Genomic DNA, 22143 nt, shown 5'->3' on the forward strand with positions numbered 1-22143 from the left:
TAGGATTACCTGTCTTCACAATTGATTAGGTGCATGGGTGGGAAGTGTTTGAGGAGGAATTGAAAGATGATTCCAAGGTTTGGAACCTGGATAACTGGAAAACGTAGGTCTATGAGTAGCATTGTTATGTGAGTCAAAAGGTCTAATTTAAATGAAGGAATGAAGGCACTTGTGTGGCATCCTAGTGCAGATATCAAAATAGGCACTTAGAAAGTTGACCCTGCAGTTCAGGGGTGAGATCAGAACCAGCAGTCGACTTGGGATCCATATATGCAATATTGAAGCTGTAGGAACTATTGCATTCTCCAAAGAAGAGAAGGTGAAAATGTTACCGGAGAAATTGCAGGGTTCTTGTCTTCGCACAAGAAAGAATTCAGGCATGAGACAGAGAGTAATGGGAGGTAAAATAGCAAGGTTTATTAGGGAAGGGAAAGGACGGATGGGCACCTCTCCAGACAGAGCCTGAGAGACTGGGGAGGAGGAAGGAGGGAGGTTACATGTTGAGTGGAGAGATTACACCTGACCAGGCCAGGCGGGCGGCTCAGCAAAGATGCAGAGAGCTGAGCGCGCAGTCCAGTTGAGGCTGGGGGTTTTTAAGGAGATGGGTCTAGCTTCCCCACCTCTGCTCCTCTTGGAACAAAGGGCTTTTTGGATGTAAATAGAAAAACCTCTCTTGAAGGTCTGACACAAAGGACTTTATGGATGCAAATATTATCAGACAGGAGGAAGGGAGCAGGGTGTTTGAGATGCAGACACTAGGCTGCACCTGGGAGATTGTGGAAGATTGTCAGGCAGAATGGGTGGGAACCTCCACCTGGCAGGTTACCAGGTAGAAGGGGGCAGGGCAGGATGGGAGGGCCAGGCTGCCCCTGAAACATTATCGGGATGACTTTGAGATGCAGATGCATATGCTGGACATAGATGTCTTCTCTTTAGGCCTGTTACACACACATAAGCTCATAACTGACTTCCTACCTAACAAAAAGAGACCTCAGTCTCAGGGCAATAGTAGCCTATGTTCCAGTAGAATAAAGAAAAGGTCACAGCCATCAGAATGCGGCATAAGAATGCTGGAATTTTCACAGTTTACTTTCTGAACAAACCAACCCAATGTGCTACAAAAAGCAAGTAAGATTTTCAGTGCCAATAGGAAGGACATTTGGAATAAATAGTCATATTAACCTCATACAAATAACCTAAAATGTGGTAATGGAACTCTAAGAGAAATATTAATAGATCTAGAAATGGCCCAGTTAAGAACAATTAAAATAATCAAAAGGGAGAAGTATCTGACATTTTTGGAAAGAGTAAAGAGATACAGAATTTCCTCAGCTTGGAAAAAATAGTTGTAAGAGTCAGTAACTGTGAGACTATTATAACACTTTATATGTCTCAATGCTGAAGACAGCCTTATCAGATAAACATAACAATCATGTTCATTTTACAGACAAGCTAACTGAGGCACAGTGAAGTTCAGTACCTTCTCCAAAATCCCAGCAGTAGAAAATGAAATGTCGGAATTCAAACCCAATGTCACTCTAGGGCCTATGTTTTTAACCACTGTAGCATAAATTACCCAGTAAACAAATAAATCTTCAAGATAAGAATCATGTAACCACAGTCTCATTTACTGAGATTCAAAATGCAATTTCTAATGCATCACTTAATGCTTTAAGGAAAATACAACTTTTTGTTTGAATTTCTTACATTGAGTGTACATCACTTTTGTAAGAAAAAAAGTAAAGAGGATGCCATTTTGATATTGAAAATGCCAGTTTACTCAGCAGGTACTAAATTTCCAAAATTTGTTACCTAGAGAGGTTGTACTAAATACAAAAAACTTGAAGAAAAGTTTAGTATGTGCAATAGATATATATTTCTTATAGATACCTATAATAGTCAGGAACATATTTCCTAAGGAAAGTGTTTTTTTTTTTTATCTAGATAGGAAAAGACAATGTGTAGTAGACAGGGAGAATATGCATGGGAAGTGGAGACATGGATGAGTAGCATATGAAGACATTTGTGTAGTTGGGTGGCACGGAACAGTTAATGAAGTTGAAGACAATTCTGTGATAGCAGTGCTTTCTCTACTCAAGGTACTATCCTGGGAAACATGAAGTCTTTGCAAATAACATCCCAGGAGGAAATTCTTTAGACATTATTCTTACCTTCTGTAACATTTACATAATTTGTACACAGGACATAAGAAGAACAGCTGTTTCATTTAGGAAAAATTAAGGTGCTTCCAGGGTCATTTGGGAATTTAAATATTCTTTCCCATGAGGTTTGACTTTTGTTCTAAAATCTCATGAAAACAGTGCTGCCATTAGCTATACCTTGCACCTTGGAGATTAACTCTAATCTAGAGAACCATGTCTGAAGGGATTCAAGGTATTTCTCTGAAGGATATAGTCCTTGGTAACTGTGACTATGAATACTTTGGCTTCCCTTCAGGGTGCAGTCTACACATAAGACAATTAAAATCCAACTCCAAACACACGATTTAACCATTTATTATTGGAAAATGTGAAACTAGGCTAGCTTATCTTGTACTCAGTATATGAGTAACAGGTTGAAGACAGAGAGGAATGCATTTTAAGGGGAAACAGAAAAAAAATCTCAATGTCTGACGAGGTCAATTCCCTGAAGAACAGGATAATGCAATGATAGCTTATACAAATAGCAGATTCTGTACTGGCCTCTTTTTTTCCCCCATAACTTCATCTTTTGAAAAGAAAGGAAACAAACCTCAGATCCCTTCAGAACATTCCTAATCACTTTCTGCATCAGATACATTGGTATTAGAAGAGTTAAAACAGTAGGGCACTTGAAAAGCCTAATTTCAATTTGACCATTGTCTGAGTTAAAACAAAGTTCTAGGAGGTTGTTTTTTTTTTTTAAACTATCTTTTCCATCTTGCCACCTCCCAGGGGTAGAGAAGGAAGTACTTTCTTGCCAAGTACCCAGATTACCTCCTGGTTCTTCCTGATCGTGAGACTTATAAATACATTATACTGCATTTGATATTAATCAAATACTGTGAAAAATTTTGGCAAAGAGGTGAAGAAGCTGGAGAGGGCCTAGAGAAAAATAATGACTTTGACTAAAGGTTTGGAAAATGAGATCCAGCACCAAAAACATAAAGGCAAAGTTGAGGAAATATGAAGAATCCTGGACATCTTTTATTTTCTATTTTCTTTTTTCAGCTTTGGGGAAGGTCAACTGTATTAGGAAATATTTATAATCAAAAAGTTATCAAAATTTAAGAGTGCCTGCAAGTCCACAAGGGTGTGACCTCAATTCAAAACAGAAGGACTCTCTGTAAAGAGTTTTTCAAATAGAAATACATCTATCATATGTTCCCATATCCTTCATTCAACAAACACTTATTGAAAGCCTACGATGTGACAGTCAATGTTCTAGACACAGGGAAATCTCTGTCCTCTTGGAGCTTACGTTTCTGTGCTGGAGGATAGAAAGTAAACAATAATAAGCAACATAATAAACAGGTAAATTGTATAGTATGCTAGAAGGTGATACAAAAAATACAGAAGGCTAAGAGGATGAAGAATGGAATGTTGCAAATTTAAAAAGGGTGGTCAAGATAGGCCTCTAAGCTAGCGAGGATGAGCAAATTGATGCAGCTAAAAGGTAGAATTCTGTTAAGGTTAGGGGAACAAATGGTGATTACACTTTGCATTTACGCTGTAATATATAGAGTTTCCAAAGCTGTGCCACTCAGCCAGTGGATACTGGAGGAACTGATGCAGAGTTTGGTAAAAAGGATGAATTCTGGATGGGCCACTCACATGGAAACAAACGTCCAGCTGGTAGTCAACAGTGCGAATCTGGGGTTATGGTGAGTTATCTGAAACAGAAACGTTGATTTGGAATCACGATCATATCTACGCAGGTGAGAGCATCAGGGGAGAGCAGAGTAAAAACAGGCCCATTTTAGGGACTAAATACAAAGAAAAATGGAAGAAGAGTACATTTTGTCCTTGGGTTTAGAGAGAGCGCGAGAGAGCGAGCGCGCTCGCTAGGATTGCATCCTTTCATTTCCTCTTTCATTTCTTCCCTAAAGTTAGCTGTCCTCATCACAAGACACTTGGCGCCACGCTACACTTTTTTTGTGGCAAATCTTTCGTCAAGCCCTTTGGAAGGTAAGAGGGGAACTAACATTTACTGAGCATCCCCCGCAGGCCAATTGTTTAGGGCTCCAGAGCCCAGACTGTTGCCCTTGACACTCCAGCTGCTTCCTCGGTTTAACACCTTTGCCTCCTTCAGCAGTGCTTGCGCCTAGAAGCCGGAAGCGCAGGAAAGGTCTCCCGAAAACAAAGGACACAACTTGAAGGAAAACAAAAAAAAAAATTAAAAGTACCGTCGGGAGTCTGAGCCTAGCCCTTGACCGACTTTCACCAGTGCCTACACCTACAACTCCCGCCCCTCAGCCCCACCCGGAACCTCCACAGGCCCCGCCCCTTCTCCCGCGGCTCGCGCTCATTTGCCGGCGCCTTTCACTTCGCGTCCTCATTGATCCCGCTTTCCCCTCTTCTTCTACGCTCTTCGCTCAGCCCCGCCCCTGTCCCACAAGTCACCAAGCGCAGGCTCGTTGCTCTCCTAGACCTTTTTCCGTGTCCCTTACCCCTTCTTCCCGGCATTCCTGTTTCCGCTTTCTCACTACTATCGGTTTTTCACCACCACCGAGGCACTTCGCGCTCAGGGCTTCAGTGACGTCATCTCTCAGCGCCGCACTGACACCCGCCGGTGGAAAAGGGAACAGCTCCGCCGCCCTTCGCCTCTTTGTTGGGCTGCTGCTCCTTCAGTTATCATGGCGCCATCGCTGTGGAAGGGGCTGGTAGGCATCGGCCTTTTTGCTCTAGCCCACGCCGCCTTTTCCGCTGCTCAGCGTAAGTGCATGGGGGACAGAGACTGCTCCCATGTGGGACCCTGGGGGCGGTGTGTAGGTGCATCCCTGCGGGACTGTGAGACCGAGTGTCCAAAGAACGGTCATTGGAGACGTTACAGTTTGGGGTGACTAAGACAAGCAGTGCCGGGGTCCACTGGCTGGTGGAAGCTTTGGAGTTTGAGTTCGAGGCGAATAAGGCATCAGATATTGCGGGAAGGTTAGAAGGGAATGTCTAGGAGAGGATTCAGAGCGGGAGTCTATTCCAGAATCCAGGACAAGTGATGTCAAATCCAGCACGGGGCAGGTCAGGCAATGTGGAGTAAAGGAGTCCAGATGCTCGCGGTCTCGTGACAGCCAGGTGGACAACATCTTGGGTACTCCTGGGCTGTCCAGATACAGATGGAGAAGTAGTGACCCGTGCGTGGCCTTAGGGAGACCCGGGGGAAAGACCATTAGACTGGAAGTCTGAAGAACTAGTTAAAAATTTGCTTTACTGCTATAAGTGTATGTGACCTTGTACAAAGGATATGTGCTACACTGCGTTATAAAATTCAGTCTTTGGTCATTGGTTGAAACTGCATTGTGCTTAGGTGCTAGGGGTACAGTGATGCCCGGAGGGAGTTCAAAGTCTAGTGGAAAAGCAAGTGGATTGAGAAATGATCACAACAAAGTGACATATATGCTGTGCTTAAAGCATATAAGAACGCGTGGAGCTGGGGAATTAAGTATCTTCGAGCCTTGCTGCACAAAGTGTGCTCAATTGACCAGCACCAGGGAGCTCGTTAGAGACACCCAGGCCCCACCCCAGATCTGTTGAAACAGAATCTGCGTTTTAATAAGATCCCAGATGATTTGTATGCACATTGGTTTGAGAAGTACTGTCCTGGAGGAGATTAGGATACACTGGGGTACTGTCATTTTCTACAACAAGCTTCAGCTGTAAAATTGTATAATCATAGCACAAGGAGGGCCCTGGGAGATTACTGAAGTCTAATCCCTTCGTTTTACAGATGAGGAAATGCCTGGCTAAGGTAGTGTTAGACTCAGATTACGCTTCATGCAAACAGAAAAGCTAGCTGGGAATTGAGCAGACTGTAGGAGGTTAGTCAAAATCTATTTTTGGTATTGGTTTGATTTTTCTTGTACACCTGTCCTTATGATAAACCTAGTAAATTGAAACTTAAGAAATGTCTCTAAGTATATTGCCTTTTTAAAAAAAAGAGTCCATACATGCTTACTCGAAGCAATTTGAATATTTTAGTTCAAAGTACATTATTAAATAGAGATTATTCTGTATTTTGTGTTTTAGTTGATGAGAATGCCTTGTGGATTTTTCACTGTAGTGAGACCTTCTAATGCTCATGTTGGGAAGATGCTAATATTTACCTTTGAGATTGTGTCATGTTAGATTGTAGCAGGAGATAGTACACTATGGTGTTGCATCATACTCATCTTTGCCATAATGAACTTTATTATAGCAACACACTGATCATATACTACATTTCTTTTAATCTCCATGTTATTTCCATTTTGCTGTTAGGGAAACTTGGGCAATGAAAAGATAATGCATTTCTTTGATACTAAGAAACGTTCCCACTCCCACATTTTAAGGCTCTGAAATTGAAACATGTGTTACAATCATTGAGTGTGTCTTAAATTGAATGAGATACAGTTAATTGATGAGCTGTTACTCTACTCCAGGTTTATCAACTTCCACATCTGATTCTTTTGTCCCTTGCTGCCTTCTGAGGTGAAAGCAGCTGCACATTTAATTAAATAGCAGTAAAAGCAGAAACTGATGTCCTGAAATTCCTCTTCCACTGCCCCAGTGTGTTCTCTTAGGAGAAACGTTTCCACAGTAGTGTTACTTTGTCCGTACTATGTGATGGTGGTGCTATTTCAGAGTTAAGATTTTCTATAGATTTACTATTTTTTTTATTATTGTAATTTCTTTGACTATGCAATAAATAGTTTCAGAGGCTTCTACTTTTTGTAGTAATGGAAAGAAAAATTATGCTTAGGTATTTCTGCCTGATACTTGCTCACCTATAAATTTTTTACCCTGTTTTATAAGGTGACAAAGGAGGTCATAATGAGAATAAAATAGTTCAAGATAAGGCTGACTACCCTAGAAGATAGAAGTTTTTGAAGAATTAGGATTAGCATTACTTTATATAGCATATAAGTCCACCGCTTATTTGGTGTATTGATTTGATTGTATTTTAAGAAAGAAATATGGTTTATACTTTCCTTAATGGTATGCTTCTGGTTTATAGATCGTTCTTATATGCGATTAACAGAAAAGGAAGATGAATCACTGCCAATAGATGTAAGTTGGTCATTTATATTCTGTTAAAATATATTTTGAAAAGTTAACCACATAGGTTATAGCTTTTTACTGATTTTTATTCTCTTAACAATTTCCAGACATGAAATAACATCTGTTCTCTACTCTTTATACAATACAAAGATTCTGTTTCTAAAATTATAGATGAAATAGTCTTTCTAGAAGTTTCTCTGTTCATGGTATGAGATGGATTTTTTTTTAAAGATTTATTTATTTATTTGAAAGGCAGAGCATGAGAGTGAGTGAGTGAGAGAGAGAGATCTTCCATCTGCTGTTCATTCCCCAAGTGGCTGCAACAGCCAGGTAGGGGAAGCCAGGAACTCCATCTGGGTCTCCCACGTGGGTGGCAGGGACCCAAGTACTTGGGCCATCTTCCGCTGCCTTCCCAGGAAGAGAGCTGTGTTGGGAGCAGAGCAGCCAAGACTCCAATCCAATGCTTGGATATGGGATGCTGGTATCCCAAGCAATGTCTTAACTCGCTGTGCCCCCAATGCTGGGCCCTTGGCTTTACTTTTTAGAAAAGTTCCTATTTATATAAAGTTTTAAAGCAAGTAAAACAGTATGTTGTTTAGGGATATATATAGGTGGTCAAACTGAAAAATAAGTGTTTTTAAGCTCAAATGACATATTCATGCCTCACTCACAATTTTTCTGTTTACTGTGTTTGAAATTATAAGAGTAGTAAGTTCTTTGTAACAGAATCAATACCTGTAAAACTGAAAACCGACCCCACACAATTGAAACAACAACAAACAGACCTCATTCCTCAGCAATTTTCTGAACAGTTTGGAGTATGTCAGTAGTTCAGACTTCTTCCTATGCATAAACAATAGTGTCTTTATTTGTGTATGTGTAGTTTTGCCAAATCAAAAACAAAGTCTTTTTCTTTAAAAGAAAAATGGTTACACATGCATATATGTATAGTTTTACAATTAGCCTTTTTTATCAACAACTTTTCTGAAACATTTTCATGATAACTCAGATTGACAATATTCTTGTTAACAGTGCCATTGTTTGCATTGTGTAGAGTAAGTGTTCTTGGTACAGTGGTGGTGGGAATGTAAACTGGCATTACATGACATCAGATTTTAACTCAGAATAATACCTTGTGGCTAATTTTGACTGTAGTCGTCTGTAATTAAGGATATTTTAGATGTGGCTATTAAGTTATTCTCTTATCACTTTTGCTTTTTGGTGGATACACTTGCGCACACACATACACACACACACAGAGGTTAATTTGTGAATATTTTAAATAACTGTTCTGTTTACAAATTGGAAAATTTGAAATAAAGAAAATATACCAGAAAATATACTGTGCAGCGGATTAAGCCACAGCTTGTAACAACTGCATCCAATATTGGTGAGCCAGTTTGAGCCCTGGCTGCCAACATGTCCAGTCCAACTTCCTGCTAATGTGCCTGGGAAGGCAGCAGGTGATAGCCCCCTGCTACCGCGCATGTGGGTGACCAGGATGGAGTTCCTAGCTCCTCACTTCAGCTTGGCCCAGCCCTGGCTGTTGCAGCCATTTGGGAAGTGAACCAGCAGATGAAAATCCCTGTCTCTCTATCTTTCTGTCTCTCTGCCTTTCAAATTAATAAAGAAAGAAAATATGCCTATAATCCCATGTTGGTTAGTTTCTAATTGAAGGTTTTTGCTTGGATAACCTCTTTGAGAGCAAGTTGATATTATGTGAGAGTACTTTAAACAGTGTTTCCACTTCTGTGTTCCAGGAGATATATACAAGATTATTCATATTGCTTTGTAAAAGTTACAAACAAGAAACAATCTAGCAACATGTAATGGGCAAATTGTGCTATCTTCATATAATGAAATAGAAAACAGTGAAAGTAGACTACAGCTACATTAGTATAGCAGGGATAAATTTCACTACCAATGTTGATCGAGAAGGACTAGACCAAAAAGAGTACATTTTTAAAAATTCAGAATGGGCAAAAGTAAGCAATATATGTTTTAGAAATACATATATGGCTGGTTTGGCCAGTGCCGTGGCTTAACAGGCTAATCCTCCGCCTTGCAGTGCTGGCACACCGGGTTCTAGTCCCGGTTGGGGCGCTGGATTCTATCCCGGTTGCCCCTCTTCCAGGCCAGCTCTCTGCTATGGCCCGGGAAGGTAGTGGAGGATGGCCCAAGTGCTTGGGCCCTGCACCCGCATGGGAGACCAGAAGAAGCACCTGGCTCCTGGCTTCGGATCAGCGCGATGCGCCGGCCGTGGCAGCCATTGGAAGGTGAACCAACAGCAAAAAGGAAGACCTTTATCTCTGTCTCTCTCTCTCTCACTATCCACTCCGCCTGTTAAAAAAAAAAAAAAAGAAATACATATATGGCTGGTAAAATTATCAAGAAGAGCAAGGAGGGGCTGGAGTTGTGGCACAGCAGGTTAAGCCACCACCTGGAATACCAGCATCATGTTTGAGCCCTTGTTTTGTTCCTGGCTACTCCACTTCTAATCCAGTTCCCTACTAATGCACCTGGGAACGAAGTGGAAGATGTCTCAAGTGCTTGGGTTTCTGCCACCCATGTAGACCAGGATGGAGTTCCTGGCTTTGGTCTGGCCCAGCCCTGGCCATTACTGCTATTTGGGGGAATGAACCAGCAGATAGAAGCCCTCTCTCTCTTCCCCTTTGTCTCATTCTGCCTTTCAAATAAAGAAGTATAGCTTTTTTTAAGAAAAGAAAAGCAAGGAATTGGTTAAAACACAGTTACAATAGTTAATGTTGAGAGAGAGTCTGGGATGTAATTGGACAGGGATATGTGAGACTTGAAAGATAATGGTGATGTTCGGTGATGTTCTGTTTCTTAATCTGTGTGGTGGGTGAATATTATTACTTTTCTTTGCACTGTACACATAGGCTTTATATGCTCTGTGTGATGTTGAAGAATAATACAGTAAAAAATTCTTAGCTGCTCTTCAAAGTAGGTAATATTTGATAATTGAGTTCTGAGTGGCTCACTACCATGGCAGTACTCAGTGATTTTGCTTCTTTGGGTATGTCACTAAGTTCATTTATCAAGGCATCAGATGTATTTTTCCCACTGAGCCACAGAATTTGTAGAAGATTTTATCCTGAGTCAAAATCATTTCAAGTGAGAATTGACTCCTTGATGAATGATATTGAGAGAACTACCTGTTAGAGGCTGAGAGAAGATTGCAGATGCTTCTAATATTTGTGTGCTCTTTTAGTAATTTCAATCTTTATACTCACAGATAGTGCTTCAGACACTTCTGGCCTTTGCAGTTACCTGTTATGGTATAGTTCATATTGCAGGGGAGTTTAAAGACATGGATGCTACTTCAGAACTAAAGAATAAGTAAGTCTTTTCATTTTCATAGGCTTGAAATTCATTTTCATTCCATAAGGGTTTGCTTTACTTATGTAATCTAAAATTTATGTTTTCTGGTACATGAAAGTTAATTTTGTTTTTACATTTTGATTATGCAATTTGTGTGAGTAATGAGGTAAATATATTGAGGCAGTATTTGAAATGATAGGGCAAATGGAAGCTGAATGGCAGATTATTGACATTAGAATAAGATACAAAGTTGTTGTACTAGTTGCTTAATATTATCAATGATTGGCTGGTTGGCAATAGATAGATGGAACAGTAATCCCACAGAAATTTTAACCAAGCTTCCTCCTTCTACCCTTCCCCCTTCTTCCCTTCCTTCTTTCCCCTATCATTCCCTCTTTCCTTTCTCCCTCCTACTCTTCCTCTATTCTTTTCTTCCTCTTTTCATCCTCTTGTCCTACATTAGTCTTTGGAAGAGTAAGGGGTTTTCTGTTTCCTCTCACTTGAGTTTATGTTAATGTAAACTCTGCTCTCAGGCCCTTTTCTATCCCTGAATTAAAGAATATTTGTTATTCTACTTGCTTTTCTCTTCTGTACTTCTTCTAAGCTATTTTCTAAGCTATTGTTTCTTTGCTTGCTTTTCTTTTCCATATTTTTACTTTCCTAACATCCTCTGGTTTTGTTGAATTCCATCTTTGGACTTTACTCACCTTCCTGATCTGGAAATGATAAACCCTTTATAATATTTTCTTGGAAGGCTTCACAGTAAATAGTTATGTTAGAGGAAATGGAATCATCTTCCCATTTACATTTACTGTTATTTACATTTTAAATACTTACATATTAGGTCTCCTGTTTTGTAAGGGATGATACTTGCATGTTTAGGTGGGGTAACTTTGAGATTTGAGTTTTTAATCAAAGGAAGGATTCTCTTGTTCTTTCCAGGAAAATAATATTAAAAACAAACACAATAAAGGCCACACAGTGAGGTGTTTGTGAACTCATTTAGACCATATATATCTCACTGGGGAAAAAAAAAGGAAACTCCACTCCCACCACTACACCTACAAAAAGTCTATGAAGAATCACAGGCAAGGAGCCAGGAAAGAAAGAAGTGAAACAGAATGGCGTTAAGTAGGTGGTAGCAAAAATATATGAGCTTGGACAATAGCAGGTACAGAGGGCCAAAAGATTCTTGGAAAACAAATCTGTGAAGTAATCATGGCTTGAATTGTGAGCACCAAATGAGAATAATCAAGGAGTAATTTATGTACTGGTTTTGTAAAAGACCATTTAGCACGGGTTACTGTTAGATTTACAGAGGTGATTAAAGTTGAGTTAGTGCTTGCATTGTTCTTCTTAGGGGAATGGCTGAGTGAAAAAAAATTGAGGGCTTGGGAGCCAGCATTTAGCTTAGTAGTTAAGATGCCTGCATCTTATATTGGAGTTTCTGGGTTTGATTCCTGGCTCTGGCTCCTGCCTCCAGCTTCCTGCCAAGGCAGACCCTAGGAGGCAATGGTGATGACTCAAGTAATTGGGTTTCTGCCACCTGTGTGGCAGCCCTAGTTTGCAGTCCTGGCTCTGGTCCAACTTCAGCCATTGCAGGCATCTGGGGAACAAACCAGCAGATGGGAGCTCTCTGTCTCTTCATGTCTCTTCCTCTCAAATAAAAGAAAAAATAAGTAAGTTAACAGTTTAATGCTGCCATTCCAGGTTTGTTATTCTCTTTGAGCAGGAAAAGTGAGATACAGTATGGTTATCATTTATAGACTGATTTCATGAGCTTATAGTTAGTTAAAAATGTAAGCAATAGGAAATGCATAATTACTAGAATCCTGCTATTTTCAGATAGGCTTTTATGAAGATTATCTAAAATTGATGCCTTCTTTTTCTTTTAAGGACATTTGATACATTAAGGAATCACCCATCCTTTTATGTCTTTAACCATCGTGGTCGAGTACTGTTCCGGCCTTCAGATACAACAAATTCTTCAAATCAAGATGCATTGTCCTCTAACACATCGTTGAAGTTACGAAAACTTGAGTCGCTGCGCCGTTAATATTTTTACAAATTATAATAGGACAGGACACAGAGCTCAATATTGGAGTTTGGGGCATAAAACACTCCCCACATTAGTATTTATATTGATCTCTCAGACCAATTTAAAAAAATCTATGGCCCTTGTTTGTACACTGTTAGTCAAGTCCTTAATGCAGTATTGGTTATCTATGAAATGAGTCTTTGATTGAATTTTTGATGAATTTTTTTCATTTAAGACAAATTAACATATTTTGTAAAGTCACTATTTTGAACACATTGAAAAATGTTGATGGTTTCTGTGATTATTTATTTTCTTAAATTTTCTTTTCTTTTGCACTACAGTTTCTAGGATCCTTTTGGAAATACTGTGTGACTACTGCATTTTGCAGCATGAATTATAGTAAAATGGTCTTCAGTTCTTAATAAATGAACTTCCCTAATGAGACCAAAATGGTGACTTTTCCACTCTTCTTTTATCCCCTAAAAAGTGGCTCTGCTTCAGCAGATATTTGCCAGTTTTTAATTTATCCATGACTTCTTACTCCATCCCACTCCCGTATACTTTCTAGCATTGACTTGTCTTGTTTAATTACTTCTCTGAGATTCTGTGTACAGTGAGAAATTTTTGTGTTAGAAATTCCTTGTCATGGCAGAAGTATTTAACAGGTTCAACTTGTTGTAAAACTGTTTTTGTTCTCTTCATTTATGTGTAGAAATGTGCTCGAAGTGATTATGTAGTATAGGAATAGTTGAAGATAGACCAAAAAAGACCATTTGTGATTTCATTATCCTGCCTATATAAAGGAATGATAATTGTTGAGGAAAATGGATTACTTGTCATTAGTTTAACTTATTTAGAGTCTCTGTTAGTTTATTCCATGCTAAACTAGTGAACTAAATGAAAATAAAGGAAACTTCTCATTAATCTAAAGGCAGACTTAAAGGAATTGGGCCAAATATGTTCTAAATATTTGGAATGAATATATTTTTTTAGAAACCTCAAGGCCACTTAAGAAATTGTTTTGTAGTTTTGATTTATAGAAGGTTTAGAGTTTTCTATCTTCACTCTGTTGGTGAAGGTGAGGATGAGGATACAGAATTGAATTGTTCTAGGAACAGTGATTTTACTCTAGGAGAAATTTGGCTAGCTCTTTGATCTAGAAAGCTGCAGGAATCTCACCATTTTGGTATAGAGAATAATGCATTTTTTAATTGTACAGATGTAAACACATTGCTTTTGTTGAATTGTATGGGTGTAAAGGGAATAACTGTATGCAGGTTTGAAAAGGAAACATGCTTTAGGCAAGAGTCATAAGATGCCTTTATTCTTGATGGTGTTTTTCCATTAGAAACGAACCTCACTTCTTTTATTCTGCCTGGTAACGCACAGCCCCAAGGCATGAGATGAATTTGTCATTGGATTTTTATTAGTGTTGTTTTGTTCTGTTTTGTTTTGCCAATCCAGTCTGTCTGTGGAATACTGACTCTGCTCTCTAATGAGAACAAAGTTAGAATCTGCCGATAGCCTAAAATAAATTAGGAATATGTTAAAAGTGTGGAGTCAGGAGTTAAAGTGATGATAATTAAATCAAAATAGTGTGTGAAAAACAAGCTCCTTATATCAGTCTTGTCTACCTTTCCTCAGGTATAACTTGATTTGGGAGAGTTTCTTGTTTTCTTCTCTTTTGGGGCTGAATTCCTTTCCTAATATATTTCTGTAATGTTGTTGAGATGTAGTTTGCCTGCCTTATAGTTGACCCATTCAAAGGGTACAATTCTGTGACTTTTAGTGAATTCACAAAATTGTGAAATATCGGCCACAACCACTTTTAGAACATTTTGCAGTCCCAAAAAGAATCTCCCTGCACTTTAAAAGTTGCCTCATTTTCTCCCACTGCTGCCCCCCCCCATCAACCCTAGGGAACTACTAATCTACTTTCTATCTGTATAGGTATACCTTCTCTGGACATTTAATATAAATGGATTCATAGAGGATCTGGTCTTCCATGAGTGACTTCTCCCAAAGGATTGTTATATGGAGTGAGAAGTTGTTCTTATCTTGTGATTAATTATTGCTGTGAAAGGACATGATTCGCCAAATGAATATATTTAAGGAGAGAAGATCAGATACTTAACAGGTTTCTCAGTTGATCATATGTAATAGTTTTTTTTAGGCATTCATAATGTATTACTTATTATATTTTGGCTAGTTTCTAGAGTGGATATTGAACTCTTTGCCTGCCCAGCTAGGAAAGACCTGCTAAAAATGATGCCAAATAATTTGGCAAATAATTGACATAGTAATTTTCAGTGTGTACATCTTTGCTAGCAGCTTGTATACCTCGGGCCAGCTGAGCTCCCCAAATTTCTTTTTAATTGACTCCAGTCAATTTCTGCTGACTTTTCCAAGTATGTACCATAGGACTAAAGGTGATTTGGGTACATTGTAACCCTGCTAAATGTATTAAGTATGGAACTTGATTTACAGTACTATGAGACAGTCTGTTACTGCCTAAGGGCGTTAAAAACATGTGAGCTAGCTCAGTCTGCAGTTGACTATGATTTCAGTGACATTCAGAAGTGTGTATCAAAGTTCTCAAGAATACTGGAAGACTCACTTAATAACCAGGGAACCAGCCAAATGGCCCAGTGGCAAAAAGTGCAGACTTTTGCGTTGGAAACTCTTGTGCTCTCTAACTTCCTACTGATGGTTTCCTAAGCACTGTGGCTTAGCTTTGAGTGGCACAACAGCATCTTCCTGGTTGTATGTGGCCTGTTTCCATGATGTATTGAGTGTTTGTTGTGAGCATCAGTGCCTGTAACACCAAGCTAAACACATTTTTTGGATATGTTCTCTCTCTTTAAATGACTTTACCCTGTCCAATAAATAAATGATTGTCTCACCCTGTTTTTGGTAGTGGTTTTTTTTTTGTTTGTTTGTTTCATTTTGTTTTGCGTTTTTTATTTTTAATCTCATTTCTTCTGCTTCTCTGTCCCCAGAAAAATGTAAGAGCTAATTTTATGACTATATTTTCCAGTGTGATTTTGTTTTACTAAATTCAATAGATACTTTCTATTTAATTGTACATGTAAATTCTATTGCAGTTTTAAGCTTTAATAGAATGTATAATCTCATTTGTATTTATGAATCAGTAAGTGCTCTTTGAAGTATAGGAATTAGTCCTTGAGCAGCAGTGTCTATAATCATTCCATCACAAATTTCTTATAGGCAAACAGCCCATACAAAATGTCACTTTGTACCTAACAGGAAATCATGTTTAAAGTGTAAGAGAATGAGAAAATGCAAGGGGAAAAAGTTCTACTTTGTAAAACTTGGCATTTACCTAAAGTATTTTGAAAACATCACCAGTATTCAAGCCTACAGAGGACTACCTCAAAACAAACTGCTAAACAAATGTTATTTTAAAAGGAGAAAAAAAGACACACGTGACAAAAGGATCAGACAGTACAGAAAGGCATAAATCTTTTGTTCTCTTCCTTCCTACCCTAATATTTCACCCAAAGGTAACCAGCATCAACAGTCTTGTTGTTCTTATAGGAATAAAACCTTTTATTTGCCTGTGAACATATATTTTAAAAATTTTATATTAAGGAATCAGACTATATACTATTCTGTACCTTGCTTGCTTCTGCTGTGTTTTATGAAATCTTTATCCATACAGAAATAATGATTTTTAATAACTATGGTGTCCTATTATACAATAATGAGCTTTTAGGTTTCCAGTATTTTATTAAATTATATTGCAGTGAACATACTTATACATATAATGAGATTGTATCAGTAGAGTTAATTTATAGCAATAGAATTGCTAGATCAAAGAGTAGTTTTCATTTTCAGTGCAGTAGTCTACTGCCAAATTGTCCTCTGGAAACCTTGGCCCAGTGTGCTTCTACATACAGTGTGAGAATGATTGTTTATGACACTGGTGCTGATAGTGGGTACTACTTTTTATGTTTGATCATGTGAAAGTAAATGAATGATATCTTGCATCTTAATGAGGAGATGGAACACATTTTCATGTTTATGGATTACTGATATTTTCTGTGAACTGTATGATTATGTTCTGTTTCCTATTAGATGATTTGTTTATTGATTTGTATGAGCTTTTTGTAAGCTAAGGAAATTGATCCATTGTCACATGTTTAATAACATTTTCCTGTATATTATTGATTTATGTAGTTACACTTATCAGTCTTTATGCCTTCTTTCCTTAGAAAGGACTTTACATTTATGAATAAATGTATTTTTCCAGTACTTTTAAGTTTTTTTTTTTAACATTGAAATCTATGATTCCTTTGGAATTTATTTAGGTAGTAGCAATGAAGTAAGGATTAAACATTTTTCTCTTCCAAATAACTGGGTATCCCAACTCCATTTATTGACTTGCTTCCATACTGATTGGAAAAACAATCTCACATACACAAAACGATCTCACACACACATTTCTTGGCTCTGCAATCCGTTGCAAAAAATTCCACTCTTTTCATTATTTCCAGTTATATATTTTCATATATGACATTGCTAGTTCATAAATTATTCTTTCCTGGGATTTTTTTTCTAGTTGTTCTTGTGTGTGTGTTTTCCAGATACTTTAGTATCATTTTGTCCAAACCTGAAATCATATTGATATTTTTCCTAAAATTTTATTTTGAAAAATTGCAAACCTATAGATGTGAAAGAATAATAATGGTGAACAACCTTCACTTAGATTCACCCTTCCTAACATCTTTCCCTGTTTCTTTTGCTCTCTTCAAATGGGCTTTTTCCCCTCCTGAATTATTTGAGGTAAGTTGTAGGCTGTTCCTCCAAGATTAACAAATTACATTAGTGTATCTCTCCAATCTTCAACAATCTCTACCTCTTTATTAAAATGGCATTTTATGTTTTAAATTGTTATTTTCATTTTATTCAAGAGACAGAGATCTTCGATCTGCTGGTTCATTCCCAAAATGCTTGCAACAGATAGGGCTTAGTCATGCTAAAACCAGGAGCCTGGAACTCAACCCCAGTCTCCCATGTGGTGGCAGGGACTCAAGTGCTTGAGCCATCGTCTGCTGCCTCCCATGGTGCACATTAGCAAAAAACTGGAATTGGAAGTGGAGCTGGGACTTGACCTCCCCCTCCCACCCCAAAACTCAGATATGGGATGTAGGTGTTCCGAGCAGAGTCAACCACTGTGCCAAACCCCTGCCCCTGAAGTGGTATTTTCTAAAATAATTTTATTTTTCAAAGCTATTTTATATTTATAGAAAAATAGGAAGATAGTTAAGCGTTCCTATATACCCCCAAATTTCCCTTATTATGAACAGGGTGGTGTGATACATTTGATACAATGAACCAATGTTAATGTATTTTTAGTAACCAAAGCCCATGCTTTATTCAGATTTCCTTAGGCTTTACCTGATGTCTTTGTGTCCTAGGATCCCATCGAAGGTACCACATTGCATTTAGTCATCAGGTCTTGGCTTCTCTTGCCTGGAACAGTTTCTGAGACTTTCCTTTTATTTGTGAGCTTGACAGTTTGGAGGGGTACTGCTTAGGTGTTTTGTAGAATACTCCTTTACTGGGACTCCTCAGATGTTTTCCCAGGTAGTAGACTGAGGTTGTGTGTGTTTTGGGGGAGGGAGGCCAGCAAGGTAAAGTGCCTTTCTCATCACAACATATGAAGGGCACATATTTATTGTCACTACGGATATTGATCACCTGGTTGAGGTAGAGTTTGTCAGGTTTCTCCTCTATACTGTGCTTTGTGGAAGGAAGTCATACAGCCCACACGTAGCAAGTGAGGAGTTTTGCTCCACCTCTTTGAGAATAGAGCATCTACATAACTTACTTGGAATTCCACTGCATAAAACACATTTTGTTTCCCACTTAATAATCTATTGATTTAGTTATATAGGTTGGGACTCATAGTATTTATTTTATGCTTTGAATTACCATGTGATACTACTTTATTTTGTTGTTAAAATTTTTCCAGTTTTGGTCATTGGTAGAACTTTTAGTGGACTCCTGTGCCCCTTTTACATGCTCCTATCATGTAAGTGTAAATGTATCTATTTATTGAGTGAAACATAAATTCATGGTAATGTTTAATCCATTACCACATAGATCATTCTATTCCCTTCCCCTTGCTTATCTCTAAACTCCCACTCCAACTGAGAAACCTGACTCCCACCATCTGTTACCCACTTACTTGATTTGTTTAACTTCAGTATCCATGTAAAGTGGTTTCAGAATTGCTAACCTGTTCTCTCATGGGAAACAACATTATCAACTAGGCCACAGTGATTATGTAAGTTTTTCTGTTTGTTCATTTGCCATTAGTTTTACAGACTTCCCCTCATTTCCAAAGTGAACTTAGGTCAGCACTCCCCCACTCCATTGTCACTATGTTTCTGCCATCCATCTGTAATACAGATTGTTTAGTCACATGCATTCCATTTCGATAGCTCTCTGACTTCCTAAATGATTCTTAAAGAATTTGTAGAAAGTTCACTTTTTCTGCTCTGAAGTGAGTTTTGACAAATCCATAATATTATGTATCCACAACTGCATTACCCATATAGAATAGTTTCATAGCCCTAAAAATCTTTTGTGTTTCATCTTTTCATCCCTCCATCTCCTTCCCCTGAGCCCCTGATAACCTCTGATCCTTTTATTATCTGTAGTTTTGCCTTTCACAGAATGTCATATAGTTGGACTCAGACCATATATAGTCTTTAGAGACTGGCTTCTTTCACATAGTAACATGAATTCAGGGTTCCTCCATGTGTCTATATGTGGCTTGATAACTCATTTCTTTTTACTCCTGAATAATAATATTTTGTATGGATGTTCTCAAAGTTTGTTTATACATTCAACTATCAAAGAACATCTTGGTTGCTTTCACTTTTGCTGGTTATGAAGCTGCTGCAAGCATTTACATGCAGAATTTTGTGCAGGCATAATTTTTAATTAGTTGGGTAATTGCTAGATCATATGGTAAGATTATGTTCAACTTTATAAGACATCGCCAACTGTCTTTGAAAGTGGTTGTACCATTTTGAATTCCTACCAGTTCCTGTTACTCTGTATCCTTACCAGAAATTGTCAAGTTTTTAAATTTTAGCTATTCTAATAGGTGTGTAATGATATCTTTCTGTTTTAAGTTCTCATTCCCTAATGATAAGTGATGTTGAACCCTTTTCATGTGATTATGTGCCATTTGTATTTCTCTTTTGATGAAGTATCTGTTCAGGTCTCTTACCCATTTTCAAAGTGGGTTGTTTGTTTTCTTATTGTTGAGTTGTAAGACTTCGTGTATTTTGAATTTAAGTGCCTTACAGATGTATACTTTGCAAATATTTTCTCCTACTCAGTGGTTTATCTTTTACTTTTTGTAAAATGTGTTTGTTAATTTGAAAGTCAGAGTTACACAAAGAGAGGGAGAAATGGAGAAAGAGATCTTTTATGTACTGGTTCACTCCCCAAGTGATCACAATGGCCAGAGCTGGGCCAGGCAGAAGCCAGGAGCTAGGAGCTTCTTCCGGGTCTCCCACATAGGTGCAGGGGCCCAAGCGCTTGGTCCATCTTCTGCTGCTTTCCCAGACCATAGCAGAGAGCTGGATTGGAAGTGGAGCAGCCTGGACATGAACCAGCCCTACATGAAATGCCAGTGTGGCAGGCGCTGGCTTCACTCACTACACCGCAACACTGGCCCCCTATCATTTACATTGTAAAAGATATTTTATTTATCTGAAATACAAAGTGACACAGAGAGAGGGAGAGACACACTGAGAAAGAGATCTTCCATCCTCTAGCTCACTCTTCAAATGGCCACAAGAGCCAGATATGGGCCAGGCCAAAACCAGGAACCAAAAACTCCATCTGGGTTTGACCCAAGTACTTGGATCTTCATCTGTTGCCTCCCAGGTGCATTGGTAGGAAGCTGAATCAGCAGAATTAGTACTTGATCCCAGACACTCTGATAAAGGGATGCAGGCATCCCAAGCAGCAGTGCCCCAATTTCAGTACCTATCTTTTTTTTTTTTTTAACAGGCAGAGTGGATAGCAAGAGAGAGAGACAGAGAGAAAGGTCTTCCCTTTTGCCGTTGGTTCACCCTCCAATGGCCGCTGCGGCCAGTGCATCGCACTGATCCGAAGCCAGGAGCCAGTACCTATCTTTTCATGTTTATTTTGTAATGGTATCTGTCACAAAGAAGTTTTTAATTTTAGTGAAGTCCAACTTACCAAGTTGTTTTTTTTTTCATGGAGCATGCTTTTAAAAGCTCATTTCCAAACTTGAGTTCATCTAGATTTTTTCCTATGCTTCCTTATAGAAGTTTTATAGTTTTCATTTTACATTTAAGACTGTAATAAATTTTGAGTTAATTTTTGTGCATGGTATAAGATCTCTGTCTAGGTTCTTTAAAAATATATATATATATGGAGGGGCCAGCGCTGTGTCACAGGGAGTTAAAGCCCTCACCTGAAGCGCCAGCATCCCATATGGACGCCAGTTCTAGTCACGGCTTCTCCTCTTCTGATCCAGCTCTCTGCTATGCCTTGGGAAAGCAGTAGAAGATGGCCCAAGTACTTGGGCCCCTGCACCCATGTGGGAGACCCAGAAGAAGCTCCTGGCTCCTGGCTTCAGAGCTGCACAGCTCTAGCCGTTGCAGCCATGTTGGGAGTGAACCAGTGGATGGAAGACCTCTCTCTCTGTCTCTACCTCTCTCTGTAACTCTATCTTTCAAATAAATATAAATCTTTAAAAAATATATATCTAGTTGTTCCAACACCATTTATTGAAAAGACTGTGCTTTCTCCATTGAATTTCTTTTGCTACTTTGTCAAAATCCAATTCCCTATATGTATTTGGGTCTATTGGGTCTACTCTGTTCCAGTAATCAGTGTGTCTGTTCTTCCAATACCATACCATCTTAATTACTGAAGCTTTATGTTATGTCTTGAAATTGGATAATGTGAGTCCTCCCAGTTTGTTCTTATTTTTCAGTATTGTCTATTCAGGGACTTTCATATTTCCCTATAAACTTTATAATCAGTGTTTGCAAGAGTTATAAAATCACTTGTTGAGGTTGTGATTGAGATTGCTCTGAATCTATAGATCATTCTGAGAAGGATTAACATCCTAATATTAAACTTTCAATTTGTGGACTTGTAATATCTCTTCATTTGTACACATAGTTTTCCACATTTAGATCCTGTGCATATTTTGATTATATACATATATTTCATTATTTTGGTGCTATTGTGAGTGATATTATGTTTAAATTTCAAATTCCAATTGTTGATATTTTAGGAAAATCAACTTTTGTATATCAATCTTATATATTATTTCTTGTCGTTATTTTTTTAAATTCAGAAATGGATTTTGAATTTTTTCAAATGCACTTTTGGTATCTAATGAGAATAATATTTTTTCCTTTTTATGTATTAAAATGGTGAATTATAAGAATGGATTTTTTTTTTGACAGGCAGAGTGGACAGTGAGAGAGAGAGAGACAGAGAGAA

General features: G+C 38.3%; 1 protein-coding gene across 1 annotated transcript; it reads left to right on the plus strand.

Moving 5' to 3' along the window:
* Positions 1-4588: 4588 nt before the first annotated feature.
* On the plus strand, positions 4589-16806 carry MMGT1 (membrane magnesium transporter 1). Its single transcript, XM_062183865.1, has 4 exons — positions 4589-4913; positions 7189-7241; positions 10489-10592; positions 12471-16806. The coding sequence occupies exons 1-4, from the start codon at positions 4835-4837 to the stop codon at positions 12628-12630; spliced, it is 396 nt and encodes a 131-aa protein (XP_062039849.1). The 5' UTR covers positions 4589-4834; the 3' UTR covers positions 12631-16806.
* The last annotated feature ends 5337 nt before the right edge of the window (positions 16807-22143 follow it).

This window comes from Lepus europaeus, chromosome X (assembly GCF_033115175.1).
Source record: "Lepus europaeus isolate LE1 chromosome X, mLepTim1.pri, whole genome shotgun sequence".
NCBI classification, from domain to species: domain Eukaryota; kingdom Metazoa; phylum Chordata; class Mammalia; order Lagomorpha; family Leporidae; genus Lepus; species Lepus europaeus.

Coding starts and splice junctions, on each gene's coding strand:
- MMGT1 (XM_062183865.1), top strand. CDS start 4,835: ATGGCGCCATCGCTGTGGAAGGGGCTGGTAGGCATCGGCCTTTTTGCT. Junction 7,242..10,488: donor ATGAATCACTGCCAATAGAT/GTAAGTTGGTCA, acceptor TTATACTCACAG/ATAGTGCTTCAGACACTTCT. Junction 10,593..12,470: donor ACTTCAGAACTAAAGAATAA/GTAAGTCTTTTC, acceptor TTTTCTTTTAAG/GACATTTGATACATTAAGGA.